Consider the following 23132-nt stretch of genomic DNA (forward strand, 5'->3'; position numbering starts at 1 on the left):
TACAAAGGTCCACATACAGAGAGGAATTTCACCCCAGAATAAATCTCAGCCTGGGTTTCTCCCACACTTGATGCAGGTGACATTTAGCTGAGATTTTGAGATTTTGGACTAAGAGTTGGTGCTGGAAGGGGTTAGCCATCTTGGAGGTGTTGCTATGGGATGCAGGGATTTTGCATGTGAGAAGGACATGATTATGGGGGGAGCAGAGGGCAAACTGTCATGGGTTAAACTGTTCATGTGTTGAAGTCCTAACCCCCAGGACCTCAGAATGTGACCTTGTTTGGAAACGGAGTCTTTGCGGGTGCAATCAAGTTCAGATGAGGTTACCCTGGAGTAGGGCGAGCCTCTGACCCCATATGACTGCTGTCCCCATCAAAAGGGGGAATCTGGGCACAGACAGCACGTGGGGAGAATGCCCTGTGAAGATGGCGCTGCTCCCACAAGCCAGGAGCGGCAGAGAAGGCTGGCAAAGCCCAGCAGCCAGGAGAGAGCCTGGGACAGAGTCTCCCATGACACACAGGAGTCAGCCTCACCAAGCCAACCATCTCAGATACCTGGCCTCCAGAACCAGGACAGAATAAACTTCTGTTTTTTAAGCCATGCAGTCTGGGGTGCTATGCTGCCAGGGACTTAGCTAAGGGATATGAGTGTTGTCCTGAGCTGCCAGCCCCATGGCCGACATAAGGCCTCCCCACTCGAGCCCAGTGCAGTCTCCCCAGCCCCCTGGGTGTGCCATGGGCATTGTGGGGCCCCTCACTCCATCCTCCCGCAGGCTGGGAGGTTGAGCCCGTGATGAGTTCCATGGCGTGAAGCCAGAACCAGAGACTGGGAGCCAACTGGGAGCCGGTGGCTGGAGGATGGATTTCCTCACGGACCCACACGTGCACCTCCACCTGTCTCCTGGACATTCTCTCTGAGGGCAGGAATGGTGCCAGCTCAGGGATCCAGCAGGGACAGAGGTGAGGGCCAGGTCCTTGTGGAGAGCACATTTAGTGGGAGGGACACAATTTCCCCTTTGCAGGTGCCCATTCTGGACGCTTCCTGTTACACTCTGGATGCTTCCTGTTCCATTCTGGACGCTTCCTGTTCCATTCTGGATGGTTCCTGTTCCATTCCGGACACTTCCTGTTTCATTCAGGACACTTCCTGTGTGACACCTCCTCAGGCTTTTGGTCTGCCCAGTCCTCTGGCCTCATCCCATCCCTTGCTACCTCGCACCTCCACGTTCGTCCTTGCCCAGCTCCTCCCTCTCTCCAGAGCTTCCGCTTGCCAAGGTCCCTGCAGAGCTCAGTCCAGGCTCCCCCAGCACAAGTAGGAGCCTTGCACCTGACCTTGGCCCTCCCCACCCTGCATGGTGCCAGCATCCCCAGCACCACGGAGACCCTATTTCTCTCTCTGCTGGTAGTCCAGTGGCCCTGGAGTCTCACTGCAGGTGGGGTGTGCCCCTGGCCTTTGAGGAAGCTAAGTGCCCTGCCCCTAGCCAGGCCATCCCCTCTGCTCAGTCCCAGGGCCCTGCCCCGACCCCTTCCCCTCACCTGCACCACAGGCTCTGGCCGAGTCTGCCCAGGCCCTGAATGGGTCCCTCTGGCTCCCCTCTGCTTGTACACTGCCCTGTACCACCTCCACTCAGCTTCAGTGTGTTCATCCATCTCCACGACCCCTTGGCCCCCAGGAGCAGAGCTGGTGGCCCTGGCCCCTGGCAGCCCATTTTGTTCCTTCTGGAACACCAGCCTCAGAGGACTTCCTACACAGTGCCCACTTGGGCCAGCCCTGGGACCTCCTGGTCTCAAGCACACGTTTCCCCTGCAGCCCGACCCGCCCCTGCCTGTGAGCTCAGCCCTGAGCCCTGGAGCGCCTTCCCTTCTCCATCCCAGCTCGCCCTTGCCAGCTGCTCAGCGGGATGGGCTGACACTCCCCTCCCTGCACCATGAGTGAGGGCCACCTGGAGAGACGCCCAGGCAAAAGCAGCCACCAGGGCCCACTGGGGACCAGAAGGCTCAGGTGAGAGGCCCAGGTATTGAGAGACTCAGGCCATGGGCAGAATGGTCATAATCACTGCCAGTCTCAGTCCAGCCCCAGGGACTCAGGGACAGAGAAAAGAGCAGCGCACAAGGTCCAGGCTCCCCACCTTCTCCCATGAGTATAGGGGCACCCACCACCCCCATCCCCACACACCCAGGAGGCAGCCTCGGCTGTGTCTGGACTCCCCCTCGCCCTCTGACACACAAACCACCAGAAGAAAAGGGAACTTCAGGAAGTAAGCAGTGCCCCCGGTTTCAATCCTGCTCTCAGCTCCCGCAAGTGCAGTGTGGCCTGCACCCCTGGGGACCTGGGGGCCGAGCTATGATTTCCTAGGAAGACAAATAGCAGCTGACGGCGGGGGCGGGGCTGCCCACATGTACCATGACAGAGCAGGAAGGGCTGGGACCCCCACCTCGATGAGTGGGGTCAGCACAAGGCAGGAGCACAGGCTTGGGAGGAGAAGGACAGAGCCTGGGGCAGCCGTGGGTCTCCTGGACCTGAGCTGCTGAACAGCCTGCAAGAGGCTGGGGAGATGCTGGGGCGAGGCCGGCCCCACATGGAGTCCCAAGCAGAGCCAGCATGCGGGAGGTGGGCAGGATTCAGGCACCGATGCCCACCCAGTGCCAGATGACGGGGCCCGTGGGCAGGGGTTTCCCAGTCAACAGGGCAGGACGCACTAGAGGCTGACGGAGGCCTCCAGGACCACCGGGCTGGGATCACGAGGAACACACAGGATGCGGCAGAGCCGGCCATGGGGTGGTATCAGCATGAGCAGGACTGACCTGAGCTGAGGAGGCAGCAGAGCGAGGGAGGAGGAGAGGCCGCAGGTGAATGGAGGGGCTTGTCCAGGCCGGCAGCATCACCGGAGCCCAGGGCAGGGTCAGCAGTGCTGGCCGTGGGGCCCTCTTCTCAGCCAGGACCAAGGACAGCAGGTGAGCCGGGAGCAGAGCAGGGAGGGTGAGTGTGGCAGCAGCACGGGAGGGTGGAAGTGAAGGAGCCCAGAGGCAGACACAGGGACAGGGAAGGGACAGGGGCTGGGCTCAGAGCCAGCTGATGGGGCTGGGGCACCTGCTGGCGGGGAGCAGGGCTGTGGTCAGCAGCGGAGAGGAGGAGAGAGCGGTGCTGAGTGCATGGATGGGAGAAGGGAAGAGTCCAGGGAGGCCCAGAAAGGCCCAGAGCACAGCAGGCCTGGAGTGAGAGAAGGGGCTGAGGCTCCATGGGTTCAGGGAGCTGACAGGGAGTAATGGACAGGCTTCCAGAGCAGGAGCAGTGCCAGGACAGGAGGATGCAGGAGCTCATCCAGGAGGGGGACATGGGAAAGAGCAAGGGACTCTGCTGGGGAGACCTGACTGGACACAGGGTGGCTCCACAGTGTAGGGAACAAGCCAAGTGCCGCAAAAACAAAAATGAGGCCAGAAAAAAGAGCCCAAACCTGGACACAGGGTGCCAGGACAGGCAGGGGGCAACAGTGGTCTGAGTGATGTTGCTGCCCCAGGTTGAGGGAGGGTAGAATGAGCAGGGGGCAGGCATTGGAGTTCAAGGGACCAGGACCGAGCCGCTGCAGGTGCATAGGGCAGGTGGGAGCAGGAGGACCAGGGCGCAGCTCCTGGAACTCAGGGGACCAGGACAGAGCATCTGAAGGTGAACAGGGGCTGGTGGGGGGCAGGATGCGCAGCGGGAAGCCCCTGAAGCTCACAGAGCCAGGGCAGAGCAGTCGCAGATGAGAAGGGTTCAGTGGGAGATGGGCAAGCAGGGAGCAGCTCCTGGAGCTCAGGGGACCAGGGCAGAGCAGCCGCAGGTGAGCAGGAGCTGGAGGGAGGCAGGAGGAGCAGGAGGCAGCACCTGGAGCTCAGGGGACCAGGGGAGGGCATCTGAAGGTGAGCAGGGGCTGGTGGGAGGCAGGACAAGCAGGAGGCAGCCCCTGGAGCTCAGGGAACCATGGCAGAGCAGCCGCAGGTGAGGAGGGGCAGGTGGGAGGCAGGACGAGCAGGGGGCAGCCCCTGGAGCTCATAGAGCCAGGGCAGAGCAGTCGCAGATAAGAAGGGTTCAGTGGGAGATGGGTAAGCAGGGGCAGCCCCTGGAGCTCAGGGGACCAGGGCTGAGCAGCCGCAGGTAAGCAGGGGCAGGTGGGAGGCAGGAGGAGCAGGAGCCAGCCCCTGGAGCTCAGGGAACCAGGGGAGGGCATCTGAAGGTGAGCATGGCTGGTAGGAGGTGGACAAGCAGTGGGCAGCCCCTGGAGATCAGGTGACCAGGGCACAGCAGCTGCAGGTGAGCAAGGGCTGGTGAGAGGCAAGACAAGCAGGGGGAAGCCCCTGGAGCTCAGGGGATCAGGGCAGAGCAGCCTCAGGTGAGCAGGGCAGGTGGGAGGTAGGAGGAGTAGGGGACAGCTTCTGGAGCTCAGGGGAGCGGGGGAGGGCATCTGAAGGTGAACGGGGGCCAGTGGCGGGCAGGGGGAAGGCCCCAGAACTCGGGATCAGGGCGGAGCAGCCGCAGGTGAGCAGGGCTCAGGGGGAGGTGGGCAAGCAGAGGGCAGCTCCTGGAGCTCAGGGGATCAGGGCAGAGCATCAGAAGGTGAGCATGGCTGGTGGGAGGTGGGGGAGCAGGAGGCAGTCCCTGGAGCTCAGGGAACCAGGTAGAGCAGCCACAGGTGAGCAGGGGCTGGTGGGAAGCAGGAGGAGCAGGAGGCAGCTTCTGGAGCTCAGAGCACCAGGGCACAGCAGCCTCAGGTGAGCAGGGGCTGGTGGGAGGCAGGAGGAGCAAAGGGCAGCCCCTGGAGCTCAGGGAACCAGGGCAGATCATCTGCAGGTGAGCAGGGGCTGGTGGGAAGCAGGAAGAGGAGGGGGCAGCTCCTGGAGCTCAAGGGACCAGGGCTGAGCAGCCGCAGGTGAGAAGGGGCAGGTGGGAGGCAGGAGGAGCAGAAGCCAGCCCCTGGAGCTCAGAGAACCAGGGCAGAGCAGTCGCAGATGAGCAGGGCTCAGGGGGAGGTGGGCAAGCAGAGGGCAGCTCCTGGAGCTCAGGGGATCAGGGCAGAGCATCAGAAGGTGAGCATGGCTGGCGGGAGGCAGGACGAGCAGGGGGCAGCCCCTGGAGCTCCGGGAGCCAGGGCAGATCGTCCACAGGTGAGCAGGGGCTGGTGGGAAGCAGGAGGAGCAGGGGGCAGCTTCTGGAGCTCAGAGCACCAGGGCACAGCAGTCTCAGGTGAGCAGGGGTAGGTGGGAGTCAGGAGGAGCAGGAGGCAGCCCCTGGAGCTCAGGGGACCAGGTAGAGCAGCTGCAGGTGAGCAGGCGCCGGTGGGAGGTAGAACAAGTAGGGGTTAGCTCCTGGAGCTCAGGGGACAAGGGGATAGCATCAGAAGGTAAGCAGGAATGAGGCTCAGCCTCAGGGAGCCAGGACAGAGCAGCTGCAGGTGAGCAGGGCCGGTGGGAAGCAGGGGGAGGAGGTGGGCAGCCCCTGGAGCTCAGAGAGCCAAGGCAGATCACCCGCACGTGAGCAGGGGCTGGTGGGAATCACGGGCACTGGAGCTCAGAGGACCAGGGCAGAGCAGCCGCAGGTGAGGAAGGGCAGGTGGGAGGCAGAATGAGCAGGGGGCAGCTCTGGAGCTCGGGGACCAGGGCAGAACAGATGCAGCTGAACAGGGGCAGGGCAGGGGCCAAGGAGGAGCAGGCGGCAGCTCCTGGAGCTCTGGGGAACAGGGCAGCCAGCTGCAGAGGTGAGGGCTGGTGAGGCTTGGGGAGCAAGGTGGCCAGCCCTGGATCTCAGAGGCAAGGCAGATCACCCGCGTGTGAGCCACAGGCTGGTGGGAATCAGGAGAAGCAAGGGGCAGGCACTGGAGCTCAGAGGACCAGGGCAGAGCAGCCTGGGTGAGGAAGGGCAGGTGGGAGGCAGAATGAGCAGAGCTCTTGGAGCTCAAGAGACCAGGGCAGAGCAGATCACAGCTAGACAGGGGCAGGTCGGGGACAGGAGGAGTGGCCCGAGCAGCTCCTGGAGCTCTGGGGACGGGCATGAACCAGCTACAGATGAGCAGGAACCCCGATGGGAGGCAGGACAAGCAGGGACAGGCAGCAGGCTCAGGGACAGCAGCCACAGGTGAGCAGGCGGTGGGAGGCGCTCAAGCTCCTACACTTTGGCAGGAGCTGGGCGGGGCAGTTGCTGGCAGCGGGCTGAGGGGCTGGTGAAGAGCACAGTGCAAGCCTGGTGCAGGGGAGAAGCAGGTGTGAGCTGTCCCTACTAGGCAGTTAGCAAAGAGGCCGAGCTGGGATGGAGAAAGAGAAAGGGAAGGCATTCCAGGGTTCATGGCTCAGCTCACAGGCAGGGGCAGGTCTGGATGCAGGGGACATGTGCTGAGACCAGGGCTGGCCCCAGTGGACCCTGGGCAGGAAGGCCTCTGAGGCTGGCGCTCCAGAAGGAACAAGACGGGCTGCCAGGAGCCAGGGCCACCAGCACAATGAAGCTGAGTGGAGGTGGTGCAGGGCAGTGCAGTCAGCCTGGGGGCAGAGGGGCGTTCACAGCCTGGGCAGAGTCAGCCAGAGCCTATGGTGCAGGTGAGGGGAAGGGTAGTGAGCAGGACCCTGGGGCTGAGCAGAGGGGATGGCCTGGCTGGGGGCAGGGCACTTAAGCCTCCGGGGTCAGAACTCAGGCCTGCCGTGAGACTCAGGCCACTAGACCCCGTGACAGAGAGAAATGGGGCTTCCCTGTGGCCTGGGGGTCCTGGCATACATGCAGGGGTGGGAGGCTGAGGTGGGGTCTGGGGTTCCTGTGCGGGGGGACTGGGCTGACAGGGGACCTGCGAGGAGGCTCTGGAGAGAGGGAGGAGGTGGGCTGGTGGCCGAGAAGGCCAGGCCAGGGCTGGGAGGGTGAGGGTGTGGTGACTCAGCCTCCGGAAGTAATGCAGGACACTGGGGAGGCAGGGGGCATCGATGCACTCAGGGCCCTGACCTGGGCTGGTGCACACTGGGGATAAGGGGAAAGCGGGGAGATGCTGAGGAGGGGCTCCCAGGGGCTATTCCAAGGCAGGAGGTTCCGGGGCCCTGGGGCTGAGGGTGCCGACCCTATGCAGTGTCTGGCCCCTCTGCTGCTGAAAAACAAGGCCCCTGGGAGGGCAGAGGCGAGCTGACCAGGGCTGGGCAGGCCTCAGGCCTCACTAGGGAGGGCCAGCCAGGGCGAGATTAGGGGCGCGGGGCTCGGGGGACCCACGAGAAGCCCTCTGAGAACAGTGGCCACTGGTCAAGCAGAAACATAAAAAGGCTGGAGTGGGGCCCGGCCAGACCAGGCAGTTCCACAGGGGTACAGCACGATGGCCAGAGCCGAGGCCAAGCTAGAGGCCCTGGGCTGTGCTGACTCCCTGCAGACACAGAGCTGCTTGCAGCCGCCTCTCTAAGGCTGCAGGGGTGCCTGTAGAAGGGCACCACAGGGCCGCCGCTCCTGCAAGCCTTCTCGGGCAGGCTGGGCCTGACCTTGCCTTTGGGGCAGGGAGGGGGCCAAGGTGAGGCAGGTGGCACCAGCCAGGTGCACACCAATGCCGGTGGTGAACACTGGACCCTGCAGCTGAGAGACAAGAACGGAGGGGCTCTGCGCCCTGGGCCCAGCTCTGTCCCACACCGCAGTCACATGGCTCGCCCGCGTCTCGCACGGCCTCCACCAAGGGGCCACTCGGTCTTCCCCATAAGCCCTCCTCCGGGGCACCTCAGGGGAACACAGCGGCCCTGGGCTGCCTGGTCAAGGACTACTTCCCGAACGACGTAGCCAAGTGGAACTCGGCCCTGACCAGCGTGCACACACCTTCCCGGCTGTCCTACAGTCCTCAGGGCTCTACTCCCTCAGCAGCGTGGTGACCGTGCCCTCCAGCAGCTTGGGCACCCAGACCTACGTCTGCAACGTAAACCACAAGCCCAGCAACACCAAGGTGGACAAGAGGGTTGGTGAGAGGCCAGCAAGGGAGGGGGGCTGTTGCTGGAAGCCAGGCTCAGCCCTTCTGCCTGGACAAACCCTGGCTGTGCAGCCCCAGCCCAGGGCAGCAGGGCAGGCCCCGTCTGTCTCCTCACCCAGAGGCCTCTGCCCACCCCACTCATGCTCAGGGAGACGGTCTTCTGGCTTTTTCCACCAGGCTCTGGGGAGCCACAGGCTGGATGCCCCTACCCCAGGCCCTGTACACACAGGGGCAGGTGCTGTCCTCAGACCTGCCAAGAGCCAAATCTGAGAGGACCCTGTCGCTGACCTAAGCCCACCCCAAAGGCCAAATTCTCCACTCCCTCAGCTCAGACACCTTCCCTCCCAGATCCCAGTAACTCCCAATCTTCTCTCTGCAGAGATCAAAACATGTGGTGGTGGCAGCAAACCTCCCACGTGCCCACCGTGCCCAGGTAAGCCAGCCCAGACCTCGCCCTGCAGCTCAAGGTGGGACAGGTGCCATAGAGTGGCCTGCGTCCAGGGACAGGCCCCGCCTGGGTGCTGACATGCCCTTCCATCTCTTCCTCAGCACCTGAACTCCTGGGGGGACCGTCAGTCTTCCTCTTCCCCCCAAAACCCAAGGACACCCTCCGCAGTCACCGGTTCCTGGGGTCCGTGCGTGGTGGTGGAGGCGTGAGCCAGGAAGACCCCGATGTCAAGTTCAACTGAGTGCGTGCTTGTGGCGGAGGTGCATGTGCTGACGAAGCCCGCGGGGAGGCATGAGTACAACAGCACATATCGTGTGGTCAGTGTCCTCACCGTCACGCACCAGGACTGGCTGAACGGCAAGGAGTTCACGTGCAAGGTCTCCAACAAAGAAGGCCTCCCCAGCCCCATCCAGAAAACCATCTCCAAAGACAAAGGTGGGACCCGCGGGGCGCGGGCCATGTGGACAGAGGCCGGCTCGGCCCACCCTCTGCCCTGGGAGTGACCGCTGTGCCAACCTCTGTCCCTACAGGGCAGCCCCGAGAGCCGCAGGTGTACACCCTGCCCCCATCCCGGGAGGAGCTGACCAAGAACCAGGTCAGCCTGACCTGCCTGATCAAAGGCTTCTACCCCAGCGTGCCGATGCCAGTGAGTGGGAGGCAGCCAGAGAACACCTACAAGACCACCCCGCCCGTGCTGGACTCCGACGGCTCCTTCCTCTACAGCAAGCTCACCGTGGACAAGAGCAGGTGGCAGCAGGGGAACGTCTTCTCATGCTCCGTGATGCATGAGGCTCTGCACAACCACTACACCCAGAAGAGCCTCTCCGTGTCTCCGGGTAAATGAGTGCGACACCCGGCAAGCCCCATACGGGCTCTCGGGGTGTGAGGATCCTTAGCCCGCTGCGATGTACATACTTCCCAGGCGCCCGGCATGGAAATAAAGCACCCAGCGCTGCCCTGGGCCCCTGCGAGACTCTGATGGTTCTTTCCGCGGGTCAGGCTGAGTCTGAGGCCTGAGGGGCACGAGGGAGGCACAGCGGGTCCCACTGACCCCACACTGGCCCAGGCTGTGCACGTGTGCCTGGGCCACCCTAGAGATGGGGCTCGGCCCAGGAGGCAGCGCCCCTCGGTGCGGCGCTGGGGGCTTGCCAGGGGCCTCCTCAGCAGCAGCTGCCCTGGGCTGGGCCACCAGAAGCCTAGGAGCCCCCTGGGGACAGGCACACAGCCCCCGCCTCTGTAGGAGACTGTCCTGATCTGTGAGCTCCCTGTCCTCAGACCCCCTGCCCATTCGGGGGCATGCCTAGTCCATGTGGGTAGGGACAGGCCCTCCCTCACCCATCGCCCCGCGGCACCTGGCCTGGCATCCTTTGAACACACTTTCGGCGTGGGGACATAACCGACTCCTGGGGACATGCACTCTCGGGCCCTGTGGAGGGACTGGTCCAGATGCCCACACACACACTCAGCCCAGACCCATTAAACCCCACACTAAGGATTTGGCAGCCACACCTTCCACACACCCCTGCCACACCTACTTCAGAGCCTCCTGAACGACCTGCAACACAGACCACAGCAAGGTCCCTTTTACATGAGCCTCCCATGAGATACAGGCCCCCAGGCCACGCACCCCAGCACCTCAAGGCCCACGAGCCACTCAGCAGCTTGTCCACATGCTGACCAGCTCACACAAACCCAGCCCTCCTCTCACAGCAGAGCCCCTGCAGCCGCCGCACACACACAGGCCCCCACACACAGGGGAACACACGCCACATCGCGTCCCTGGCTCTGGCCCACTTCCCAGTACCGCCCTTCCCTGCAGCTGGGGTCACCTGAGGGGTGGGCTTCACCATCCTCCTGCCCTCTGGGCCTCAGGGAGGGACCACGGAGGCAGTGGGCCCTGCTGAGGGAGCTGGGGTAACATCTAGGAGGGCGGGTGTCTGGCGAACCCTGGGGCTAGCTGTTACAGGGCCGAGGCAGCTGTGGGGAGCTGACCTCAGGACACTGTTGGCCCATCCCGGCCGGGCCCTACATCCTGGGCCCCGCTGAGGAATGTCGCCCCAGAGGCCCGAGCCCAGAGGCCCGAGCCCAGCGGGACACGGCACTGACCACCCCCTTCCTGTCAGGCTTTTTGACTGGAGGGAGGGAGGCTGTCTTGAGGCTTGGGGCCGGGGGAGCTGAGGCCCGGGCTGTGGGCTGACCCATCACCATCTTCATCACACTCTTCCTGCTAAGCGTGTGCTACAGGAGTACCCACCGTCACCTTCTTCCAAAGTGCGGCCGCCGTTGTCCCCAGCATCCATTTATCCCTTCTTTCATCTTCCATTCTCCCCAGGCTGTCCCTTCCATCCCTGCTTTTCCCCGCTGTCCCCACCTGTCCATTCCTTCCACCTGTCCATTCTGTCCATCCATTCATCCATGTCCTTCCATTCCACACTATAAACTGTCCATGTTGTTGTCCACTATTCCTTTGTCTCTGTTTTCTGTGCCCCCATTTAATGCCACCTGTCAACAGTGTCCCATGCTCACTGTGTCCCTCAGTTTAACATCTGTCATCCTGACTTTTTAATCCCCATGCTGTCCCCACCTGTCCCTGACTGTCAATGTGCATTCCCCACCTTTCCCTGAGTCTTGTCCCCACACTGTCCCACCTAATCCCCAACTGCTATCCCATTAATATCCCCCGTTCCATTCCATTTTCATTGCCCTGGATCCCCAGACACTGTGGGCCACTATCCTTTCACTGTCCATGGTTTTCCATTTCCCCATTAACATCGTATCCTCCTATCCTGGGCACTTTCGATCTTGCTGTCCACCTGTCTGATGCCAATCACCCGCGCAATCGCAATCCTGGGTCTTGCGATCTTTCGGTCCTGGGATCATCACGTTTGTCCCCGTGCTGTCCTGTCACCGGCACTTTAAATTGCTCCTCCTGGTCGAATTCGGTCACCACGCGCAATCACCTGATCCCGGGCCATGTCCCCAGTAACGTCACCGACGCTGTCCCCGCCGCCGTCCCCAGACGCTGGTCCATCATCCTGTGTCCCCGCGTCACCTTGCCAGTCCTCATGATCTTTGTGCAGACCAGTGGTCTTTGCTGAACCATCACCGTCATCCTGTCCTGACGATCCTTCTTCCTGTCCATCCACTCTGATCCTGACCACTATTCTTCCATCCATTTTCCATTTTCCTGTGTCCCTCCATTGGTCCCTGTCCTTCCATTCCATCTGTCCACTGTCCATTCCCCTCCTGTCCCTGTCCACTGTCCACTGTCCACTGTCCCGTCCGTTGTCCATTTTGTTTCCATCACTGTCCTCCTGTCTGTGCTGTGCCCGTAACGGTGCCACCTGTCCACTGGATCCACTTTCAATCCACTGTTTTCGTCATCCACTCGGGTCCCCTCTGGGTCTGACCGCGTCCACCGTGTGTCCACATCTGACACTGTTCCTGTCCCTCCATTCCCTTTCATCCCTCCTCCATGTCCATTCCCTGGTCTCCCTTCTCCCCCTGTCCTTCCCCATTTCCTTCTTCCTCCATCTTCATCCACCTGTCGACCTCCTGTCCCACTGTCCATCCCTCCTCCACACTGTCCTCCACCTGTCCTCCGACACTCTCCCACCTGTTCCTGTTACTATCCACTGTTGCTCCTGTCATGTGCTGTACTACAGATCGTCCCAGACCTCCTCCATGTTGACCCTCCACCTGTCTCTGACATTCTCCCCCACACTGTCTCCACTGTCCCTGACACTGTCCCCCAGGCTGTCCCCACCTGTCCCCACACTGTCCCCATGGTGTCTCCACCTGTCCCTGACACTGTCCCCAGTGTAATCTCCACCTGTCTCTGGCACTGTCCCCCAGGTTGTCTCTACCTGACATCCCTGACACTATCCCCCATGCTGTCCGCCTGTCCCGACACTTTGTCCCAGTGTAATCTCCACTGTCTCTTTTCCAGCTCCCCATGCCTGTCTCTACCTGTCCTGGCCTTTGTCCCATGCTGTCCCTAAGCCTGTCTTCTGTACCTGTCCACATGGTAACCAGTTACCCACAAGCTCTGCTCTCCATGTCCAACCCTCAGAGTAGGCAGTGGTGTGGCTCTGGCAACTGGGTGCCCTGAAGGGCGGATGGGCCTCGGGGGCAGGGCTGTGGCCTGGGTAGCCTGAGGGGTGGGTGGGCCCCGGGGGCAAGGCCGTGGCCTCACTCACCCCTGTGCTGTGCCTTGCCTACAGGTGAAGTGGATCTTCTCCTCGGTGGTGGACCTGAAGCAGACCATCATCCCCGACTACAGGAACATGATCGGGCAGGGGGCCTAGGGTCACCCTCTGTGGGGTGTCCAGGGCCACCCAGACCCCACACAGGAGCCATGGGCCATGCTCAGCCACCACCCAGGCCACACCTGCCCCCTGACCTCACCGCGCTCAACCCCATGGCTCTCTGGCCTCACAGTCGCCCTCTGACCCCTGACACGCCCCCCCTCCAGACCCTGTGCATAGCAGGTCTACCCCAGACCTCCGCTGCTTGGTGCATGCAGGGCGCTGGGGGCCAGGTGTCCCCTCAGCAGGACATCCCTGCCCTCCAGCCCGCCAGGTGCTCACACAAAAGGAGGCAGCGGCCGGCATACCAGGCGCCCACCCAGGCAGGAGCTGGCCCTGGAGCCAACCCCGTCCACGCCAGCCTCCTGAACACAGGTGTGGTTTCCACATGGTGAGTGGGAGCATCAGCCACCAAGGCGGGGAAGCCACAGCACCATCAGGCCCTGCTGGGGAGGCTTCGGAGAGCTGCGAAGGCTCAGTCAGACGGCCTTCCTCCCAGCCCGCAGCCAGCCGCCTCCATTCTGGGCACTCCTGGGAACTCCTGACATGAGGAATGAGGTTGTTCTTATTTCAAGCCACGCACGCTGCTCTCCGGCTCCTGGGAAGAAGCCTCCCATGGAACAGGGTCTCGGTGCCAGCACCGCCCCTTGGCTGCCGGCCCACGCTGCTGGATTCTCAGGTGGAACTCGACCCACAGGGACAGCCAGCCCCAGAGTCTGCACTGGGGAGAGGAGGGACCAGGGCCAGGCCCAGGACACGGCCACCTTCCACCCACTCCACTCCGCCGAGATCACTCAGAGAAGAGCCTGGTCCACGTGGCTGCTGCAGGAGCCCTACAGGGCAAGGGTGAGGACAGCCCAAGGAAGGGGTGGGCATCTGCCCAGACAGATCTGCCAGAGGAGGCCTGGTGACCAGGTCCCAGGCAGGCAAGACTCAGCGTTGGTGGGTCCTGAGGACAGAAGAGGCCCAGGAGCACCCGGGAGAGAGGTGGAGGGACACCAGGAGAGCCAGGAGCGTGAACACAGCGGAACTCATCACAGAGGCTGAAGTCCAGCCCCAAGTCACGTGCAGCAGGAACAAGCAGCCACTCTGGGGCATGAGGTGGAGGCGAGACGGCAAAGAGGGTGCCCGCGGCCTGGGGAGAGCGGGGCTGCTGGCCACGACTGCTGGACAGAGGCTCCCAGGCTCTGCTGCCCGCGTCACGCCGTTCGGTGAATGTCACGCAGAGTCTGCAGACAGGAAGGGAGGCACGAGCGGGAGCGCGGCAAGCGCCTGCCTCGGCCATCAGGGAGGACTCCCGGGCTCACTGGAAGGAGGTGCCACGATTTCAGCTTTGGTAGCTTTTCTCTTCTTTTAAATTTTCTAAAGCTCATTGTTTTTAATGTTTCTCGTTTTTGATGACAATAAAATATCCTTTTTAAGTCTCGTACTTTGTGATGGTTGGTTGGGGTTGGGGATGGGTTGGAACGAGGCTCCCTGCACGCCCCGCCTCCTGCAGCCACACGCACTGCCCACGCGGCCCTCCCTGGCCCCGTGACTACATGGACCCCCGGGGCTTCTCCTCTTGCCTACGTGGATGCAGTTTCTCCTCCTGCTGGGCACGGTGCTGCCTGCCCTGGTCACTCTGCATGGGGCAGGGCTTCCAGGACAAGCTGAGTTGAGGCCTGGGAGCTGGCTCAGGCTGGCCAGGCAGAGCCTCACGGAGGGCCTTCCAGAATCAAGAGGTGGGTGTCAGATCTGTGTGAGTCAGCTCAGGACCACAGATGGGGCGGCTCACACCGCAGACCTGGATCCTCCCAGGACTAGGGGACCAGAAATCTGAGATGGGGATGCAGGCAGGGCTGGTTTCTCTCAAGCCCTCTCTCCTTGGCTTATACACACCGTCTCCTCCCTGGGTCCTCACATGGCCATCCCTCTGTGTGCCCGTGTCCTAAGCTTCTCTTCTCAGAAGAACACACATCAGATTAGATTAGTGACCTCATAGGAACTTAATTACCTCAGTAAAGACCCCATCTCCAAATACAGTCACATTGCGAGGCTGGGGATTAAGACTTCAATATATGAATTTGTAGAGTCACAATGTAACTCATAACAGTCCATAGTCTGGCCCTCCAAAATTCATGTTCTTCTCACATGCAAAATACATTCATCTAATCTCAGCATCCCCCAAACTTAGCCCTTTCAGCATCAATTCTCAGCCTGAAATCTCATCAAAATATCACCTTAATCAGGTATGGGTGAAACCTGGTGTGATTCATTCTGGGGTAAAATTCAACCCATAAGAGACATGTTGGGTGCCAGAAACAAGGACCAGGCAGGAGAGGCAGAGGTGAAGACAGACATTTTCAAAGATAAAGCTGGGCACTAGGTCATGTAGCAAGGACAGATTTTCAACAGAAATAACTATTGCAACAGAAGAAAGAGTCTGGCAAGACCTGAACTCACCTCCATCTGTGCAGAGGCAACAGCCTTGTAAAGGGAGACGGTACAGGGAGCAGGGAGGGTGCTCGGGGCTCAGGCGTCGGGGAAGGGAAAAGTTGCCCAAGCATTCCAGTCAGCACGTCCCTGGGATGAGACCCCAGCTGTGTCCGTGCCGGCCACTGGCGAGGTCAGGATTCTGTCCTCCCGGAGCCTGGAGACACTGGCCCATGTGGGGCGCTGAGTGGCTCTCGGTCCCGAAGGGCCTCCTGGGTCTGGGAATGCACAGACAGACATCGGGGAGCAGGACAGAAGGACGTGTGGTTGCAGCTCTTTCAGCAGACGCCCTGAAAGGGAGGTCGGGGTTGGAGCAAACAGTCAGTTCTGGTGCACGGAGCTTTCTCAGCAGGTGTTGACGGGGCAGGGGTCGGCCTAGGGGTGCGGCCAGAAGCTGTTAGACACTGTTAGTGTCTGCTCCAAGTCTTCTGACAAAGCTGAGGCCAGTGGAGGAGAGGCTCCAAGAAGCCTGGCTGGAACTCAGTCAAGGAGATGGTCTTGTTACCGAGGTGGCTGCGGTGGCTGGGCTGGGAAATGCCATCGGAGTTTCCTGTGGCAGGAGAGATACCATCTCACCCAGGAAAAGGGGAGTGGTTGGATTCGTTGGTGTGGCATCGAGAGCAGCAGGAGCTGCACCAAACACAGAGTTGGGGTGAAATCCCCAGACTCCAGGCCCTGCGGTGCCGTGGGAGGCCTCACCGCTGGAGGGTGGCTCAAGGGGGCCTGGCCTGAACTGGGTGCTGAAGCCCAGCCCGCTAACTCCCCAGGACACGCACAAGCCCGCGAGGTGGGAAGACATTACCTGGGGTCGGGGCGGGCAGCTGCTGCATCTTGAAATATCGAAGCCCAAGGATGGCGTCCCAGAGATGCAGGAGAGCTTTGCCCAGAGAACGAGCCAGCCTGCAGGGACCCTGCTGGACAGGTCTCCACCCTCTGCCCTTCAGGTGGCCCTCGGGGCCTCTGGGTGCTCTGGTGGGATGGGCTCCAGTCCACTCTCTGATGACAAGCGGCCTTAAAGCTAAGGAAGAGAGCAGGGCAGTGCTGGGCACTCGTCATTCCCGCGCCCTGAGCAGGCTGAGCTGGGAACAAGCAGATGCTCCTGCAGCTCACCTTCAGGGAGCCTGGCATCTGGACCAGGTTCCCTGGGGAAATTGGGCCCCTCCCTGAGGCACCCAGGCCCCACCTGCCCCTTTCCACCTGGGACTGAGCATCCTCCAGAGGGCCAGCCCTCCTGGAACAGCCCTCCTGCAGGAACACCACGCCCAGCCCCAGGACCCTCCCTCAACTCTCCAGCAAGGCTGCACTGTGGGTGACTGCACACCCCTCAGCCATGTGCTCGTCTTGCTGTATGGTGTGGCGTGGTGTGATGTCCGTGGTGTGACAGGGTGTAATGTGGTGTGATGTGACAGGACATGGTGTGATGTGCTACAATGTGGTATGACAGAGTGTGACATCCCTGGCGTGATGTGATGTGGTGTGATGTGGTGCAATGTCCCTGGTGTGATGTGATGTGACATGACTGGACATGGTGTGATGTGATGTGGTGTGATGCAGTGGGATGAAGTATGACATCCCTGGTATGATGGGGTATGATGTGTGATGTGGTGTGACAGAGTGTGACATCCCTGGTGTGATGTGGTGTGATGAGGCCCATGACATGAGTGTGATGTAGTAGGGAGTGTGACATGATGTGATGTGCTGTGACAGGTGGCGGCATACAATTGTAATGTGGTGTGAGAAGTCAGGATGAGTGTGATGGTGGTGTGGTGATCGTGTGTGGTGTGGTGGTGTGATGTGGTGTGATGGTGGTGGTGAGTTCAAGTGACGATAGTGTGATGTGAATAAATTGAGTGGTAAATGGATGTGGTGTGGTATGGCAATAATGATACAATGTATTGTAGTGTGATAAGTGTGAGCATCCCTGGTGTGATGGGTATGATGTGTTGTGACATGGTGTGACAATGTGATAAAATTGTGCCTCCCTGAATTGTGATGTGGTGTGATGTGGCGTGACATATGTGATGTGGCATAACATCCCTGGTGTGATGGGGTATGATGTAGCTGATGTGGTGTAATGTGATGTGTTGTGATGGGGTGTGATGTGGTGTAACATAATTCGATGTGGTATGTTGCGGTGTGACAATGTGCTGTGGTGTGACATCCCTGGTGTGATGGAGTATGATGTAGTTTGACATGGTGTGACGTAATGTGATGTGGTGTATTGGGATGTGACATCTCTCGTGTGATGGGGTGTGTGGTGTGACATGATGTGACGTGAGATGTGCTGTGACAGGGTGTCACATCCTTGGTGTGATGTGATGCAGTGGGACATGGTGTGATGTGGCATGATGGGGTGTGACAGGGTACGACATCCCCAGTGTGATGATTTCCATGGTGTGATGTGGCGTGACATCCCTGGTGTGACATAGTGTGATGTGGTGTGACATGGGACATGGTGTGACATTCCTGGTGTGACTCTTGTGTTGACATTTGTGAGGACCCCTGGCTTATAGAGTTGTAAAATAGTTGAAAGAAAATGAAGATGCAGAGCTCCATAGAATGAAATAACCTAGAAGAGTGTACAAGACGATGCCTTGCTTTCCATTGAAGGCACCCAGTAATCTTTTGGTCCATTTCAGTTTTTCTCAATGTTTTCCATAAACATACATAACTGACTGACAGAAACAGATCCATAATATAGAGAAGACCCCTGTAAACCAATGAGAAAAAATCAAGTAATTCAACAGAATAGGAAAGAGAAGTGAACAGATGTTTTACAGAAGATATCCAAATAGCCACTAAACGTATGAAAAGATGTTGAACCACACTAGTCAACAGGGAAATGAAAATGAAAAACCACATGAGAGAAAGTTGTTCTGATTCCAATAATGCTGGAGCAGCTAATATCAGACCAGTCCTTTGGCAGATGGCAATTATAAACACAGGAAAAACTGTAAGCACACACAACACACACACACCAATTGCAAGCACTGGAACATGAGCAAAAGTAGGCAAACAACAGTAAGGATTATTCCTTGAAATATTTGTCTGAAGTCACACCCCAGTGCATGTAACAGGTGCAGCTAGAATTCAAGCAGGAAACTGCAGCCCTCCTGCTGAGGAGTGGGATGCAGGGCTGCATTTTCAGAGCAGCTGGAAATGAAGAGAAGATGTCCATAAAGGAGAAGGTCACCGAAGGGAAACCCCACAATCTGCAGGTAAACTCCACTGAAACCTCCGGCTGATCCCTTAGGTGTGCGTGGGTAGGGAAAACTCCAAAGGGCCCAGCAGAAAACAACACCTGTAAGGTTGAGAGAACTGAGATTCCAGCTACTGACAACTGCCGGGCAGACAGACTTTGGAGTTTGAGTCAACTCAAGCTAACTGCTTCCTAACATTGAAAAAAACAATCGATGCCCTGTTAAGGAAGAATGCAAAACCCATAATCTGTACCACATTATTGACAACATAAGGAGCACATCCAAAATTACCATGTATGCAAAGAAATATGGAAAGGTGATCCATAGTCAAAAGAAAAAGGGGTCAGTGGAGATCAATGCCAAGATGACCTAGATGCAGACTCAGTTATCAGACAAGGACTTTAAAGAAGTTATGGGAAATATGTTCAAAGACTTAAAGGAAAATATGGTTATAATGAATGATTAGATGAGGTATCTCTAAAAAACTGAAAATATTTACAAGAACCCAATGAAAATTCTAGAACTAAAAGTACGATTCTGAAATGAAAAACATCATTTGGCCAGGCACAGTGGCTCACGCCTGTAATCCTTGCACTTTGGGAGGCCAACAAGGAAGGATAACTTAATCTCAGGAGTTTGAGACCAGCTTGGGCAACATGGTGAAACCCCATCTCTATTTTATTAAAAAGGAAGAGAAAGAGAAAAACATTACTCAAGTTTAATAACAGATTGGAGAAGACATAGACAGAACTGAGAACTTAAAGATGCATCAATAGAATATATCAATTCTTTTTAACCCAATCCAAAGGAGAGAGAGAAAAATGCTAAAAAATGAAAAGAGACTCATCCTGCTGGACAAGGTGAAGCATTCTAAAGCATGTGAAACTGAAGTCCAGAGGGGGATGTGATACTTCCATGGGAAAGGTCAACCCTAAGCTATATGCAAATATACCAGCCTAGGCTGGTGTGGTGGGCTGATAGCATCTCCCTGGCCAAATATATGCCCACCTGGAACCTCAGAATGTGACCTTATTTGGAAATAGGGTTTTCACCAATTAGGTTAAGGACTTGAGATGATATACTAAATTTTAGATGGGTCCCAAGTCCAAAGACTGGTGCCCTCATAAGAGGACAGGACATAGATACACATGGAGGTAAGCCATACAATGACAAAAGAGAAGATGAGGGGTGTCAGGAGCCACCTGTGCTTTTCCATTTGCTTTACTGTAAAGAAATACATGAGGCTGGGTAACTTATAAAGGAAAGAGGTTGAATTGGCTCACAGTTCTGCAGGCTGCATAGGAAGCCTGGCACCAGCATCTGCTTCTGGTGAGGGCCTCAGGAAACTTACAATCATCACAAAAGGTGAAGGGAGAACAGGTATGTCACATGGCAAGAATGGCAGCAAGAGGCTGAGGGGGGGCCTCAGACTTAAACAACTAGATTGTGTGTGAACTAACTGGGGGAGAACTCACTCATCACCAAGGGGATGATGTTAAATCATTCATGAGGGATCGGCCCTCATGATCTAATCACCTACCGGGCCCCACCTCCAACACTGGGAATCATATTTCAACATGAGATTTGGAGGGGACAAATATATAAATCATATTCTTCAACTCCTGGCCCCCCAAATCTCATATCCTTCTCACATTGCAAAATACAATCATGCCTTCTCAACAGTCCCCCAAAGTCTTACCTGATTCCAGAATCAACCCAAATTTCCCAAGTCCCAAGACTCACCTGAAGATGAATCCCTTCCACCTATCAGCATATGAAATCAAAGACAAATTATTGACTCCCAAAATACAATGAGAGTGCAGACATTGGGGTAAACATGCCCATTCCAAAAGGGAGAAGTTGGCAAAAAGAAAGGATCTACATGCTCCATACAGGTCAGAAATTCAGCAGGGCAGTCATTAACTCTTAAAGCTCCAAGATAATCTCCTTTGACTTCATGGCCCATATCCAGGGCACACTGGTGCAGGGGGTGGGCTCCCAAGACCTTGGACAACTCCACCCCTGTGGCTTCTCTCACAGGATAAAGTCGAGTACCTGTGGCTTTTCCAGATTCAGGGTGTAAGCTGCCAGTGGATCTACCATTCTGGGGTCTGAGGACAGTGGCCCCCTTCACACAGCTCCACTAAGCAGTGCCCTGGTCAGGACATTATATGGGGGTTCAACTCCACATTTCCCTTTGGCACTGCTCTAGTAGAGGTTCTCTGTGAGGGCTCCATGCTGTTGGTAGGCTTCTGTCTGGGCACCTACACTTTCTCATACATTTCTGAAACCAAGAGGGAAGATACCAAGCCTCCTTCACTCTTGCATTCTTGGGCCCTACAAGCTTAACACCAGGTGGAAGTCACTAAGGCTTATAGTGGCTTGTACTCTCCAAAGCAGCAGCCTAAGCTATACTTGGGGCCCTTTGAGCCAAGGCTAGAGCCAGAGCAGCCAGGATGTGGAGAGCAGTGTCCCAAGGCTGCACAGGGCAGTGGTGGCCATGAGCATGGCCAACAAAACCATTCTTTCCTCCTTGGCCTCTGAGCCTGTGATGGGAAAGACCGCCTCAGAGATTTCTGAAATGCCTTCAAGGCCTTTTCCCTTTGTTCTGGATATGAGCTCTTAGCTCCCTTTTAGTTATGCTAATCTCTACCAAGTGGTACAGCCTGATTATATTTCTCTCCTGAAAATACCTTTTTCTTTTCTACCACATGGCCAGGATGTGAATTTTCTGAATTTTTTATGCTCTGCTTCCCTTTCTTGATGAAAAAAGACAAATTCTATAAAACACTTGAAGAGATTTATTCTGAGCCAAATGTGAGAGCCATGAACTATGGCACAGCCTCAAAAGGTCCTGAGAACATGTGTGCAAGGTGGTTGGGTTACAGCTTGGTTTATGTTTTAGGGAGACATAACACGTCAATCAAAACATGTAAAGTATACATTGGTTTGCTTTGGAATAGCAGAACAGTTCAAAGTGGGGAATTGCAAATCACAGGTGGATTTGAAGAGTTTCTGATTGGCAATTGGCTGAAAAAGTTAAATTACCTAAAAAGTTGAAGTCAACAAAAAGCAATGCTTAAGATAAAGGGGATTGTGGAAGCCAAGGTTCTTCTTATGTAGATGAAGCCTCCAGGTTTCAGAAAGAAGAGATGGCAAATGTCTCTCATCAGACCCTTAAAGGTGCCAGACTCACATAAATCTCTCCTGAATTAGGAAGAGACCTGGAAAGGGATGAAGATTCTCTACAGGATATAAATTTCCTCCACAAGAGACAGCTTTGCAGGGCCATTCCAAAATGTGTCAGAGAAATAGATTCTGGGATAAAATACTTTAATTTCCTTCCATGCCTGCCACCTGTCATGTGATGCTATACCAGACTCAGGTTGGAATTTGATATCTTATTGCTACAAAGAGTCTGCTTTGTCAGTCTTAAGCTCCTTGTTTTAATGTTAATACTGGTCAGCTGAGCCTAAACTCCAAAAGGGGGAGGTTATAGTGAGGTACCTCCAACCCCTCCCCTTCCTGTCATGGCCTGAACTGACTTTTCAGGTTTCTTTGGAATCCCCTTGGATTAGCATTTCATTTTTTTATTTACACCTTTTAAATATAAGTTCTAACTTTAAGTCATTTCTTTGCTTCCCTATTTTATAGACTATTAGAAGCAACCAGGTCACATCTTAGAAATGTCTGCTTAGAAACGTCTTCCACCAGATGCCCTAAGTCATCACTCTTAAGGTCAAACTTCCACAGATCCCTAGGGCATGAACACGATGCAGCCAAGTTGTTTCTTAGGATTTAACAAGGGTGACCCTTACCCCAGTTCCCAATAACTTCCTCATTTCCATCCGAGATTTCATCAGCCTGGCTTTCGCAGTCCATATGTCTATCAGCATTTTGGTGACAACCATTTAGTCAGTCTCTAAGAAATTCCAAACTTTCCCTCATCTTCCTGTCTTCTGAGTCCTCCAAATTCTTCTAAGCTCTCTGCCTGTTACCTAATTCCAAAGCTGCTTCCACATTTTCAGGAATCTTTATAGCAATGTTCCACTCCTCAATACCAATTTTCTGTGTTAGTTTGTGTTACTAGAAGAAAAAATAATAATAATACGTGAGGCTGGTAATTTATAAAGAAAAGAGGTTTGCACCAGGCGCTGTGGCTCATACCTGTAATCCCATCATTTTGGGAGGCCAAAGCAGGAGGATCACTTGAGCTCAGAAGTTTGAGATCAGCCTGGGCAACATAGTGAGAATTTGTCTTGAAAAGACCAGAAGAAGGGAAGGGCAGGGGAGGGTGGGGCAGGATCAGGGAGGGCAGAAGTGCAGGGCAGAGGGGAAGCACAGGGCAGAAGGGAAGGGCAGGGAAGGGAGAAGCGAAGGAAGGAAGGGAGGTTTAATTAGCTCACAGTTCTGCAGGCCATTCCAGAAACATGGCCTCCCTGGCATCTGCTTTATGAGCCTCAGGAGATTGCAATCACGGCAAAAGGCAAAGGGAAGCAGGTATGTCAGCATGGTAAGAGGGAGCAAGAGAAGAGAAAGCGTATGTCCCAGAGACTTTAAACAACCAGTTTTCACATGGACTAACTGAGGGAGGACTCATTCATTCACCTGGGGGATGGTGCTAAACCATTTATGAGGGGGTTCCAGCCCTGTGATCTAATCACCTCCCACCAGGCCCCACCTCCAACACTGGGCATCACATCCATCTCCACATGAAATTTGGAGGGACACACGTCCAACCCATTTCACCACAG

General features: G+C 56.8%; 1 protein-coding gene and 1 gene segment (V, D, J or C); one reads left to right on the forward strand and one right to left on the reverse strand.

Moving 5' to 3' along the window:
- The first annotated feature begins 5598 nt into the window (after positions 1 to 5598).
- On the forward strand, positions 5599 to 9367 carry LOC101024463. The segment is given in 5 exon segments: positions 5599 to 5731; positions 7567 to 7940; positions 8328 to 8381; positions 8498 to 8831; positions 8927 to 9367. Coding segments are annotated over 5 exon segments (1209 nt in total).
- A 3233-nt stretch (positions 9368 to 12600) lies between these two features.
- LOC116275920 lies at positions 12601 to 14133 on the reverse strand. Its single transcript, XM_031669018.1, has one exon. The coding sequence runs from the start codon at positions 13986 to 13988 to the stop codon at positions 13494 to 13496; it is 495 nt and encodes a 164-aa protein (XP_031524878.1). The 5' UTR covers positions 13989 to 14133; the 3' UTR covers positions 12601 to 13493.
- Between the last annotated feature and the right edge of the window lie 8999 nt (positions 14134 to 23132).

Source organism: Papio anubis, chromosome 7, assembly GCF_008728515.1.
Source record: "Papio anubis isolate 15944 chromosome 7, Panubis1.0, whole genome shotgun sequence".
NCBI classification, from domain to species: domain Eukaryota; kingdom Metazoa; phylum Chordata; class Mammalia; order Primates; family Cercopithecidae; genus Papio; species Papio anubis.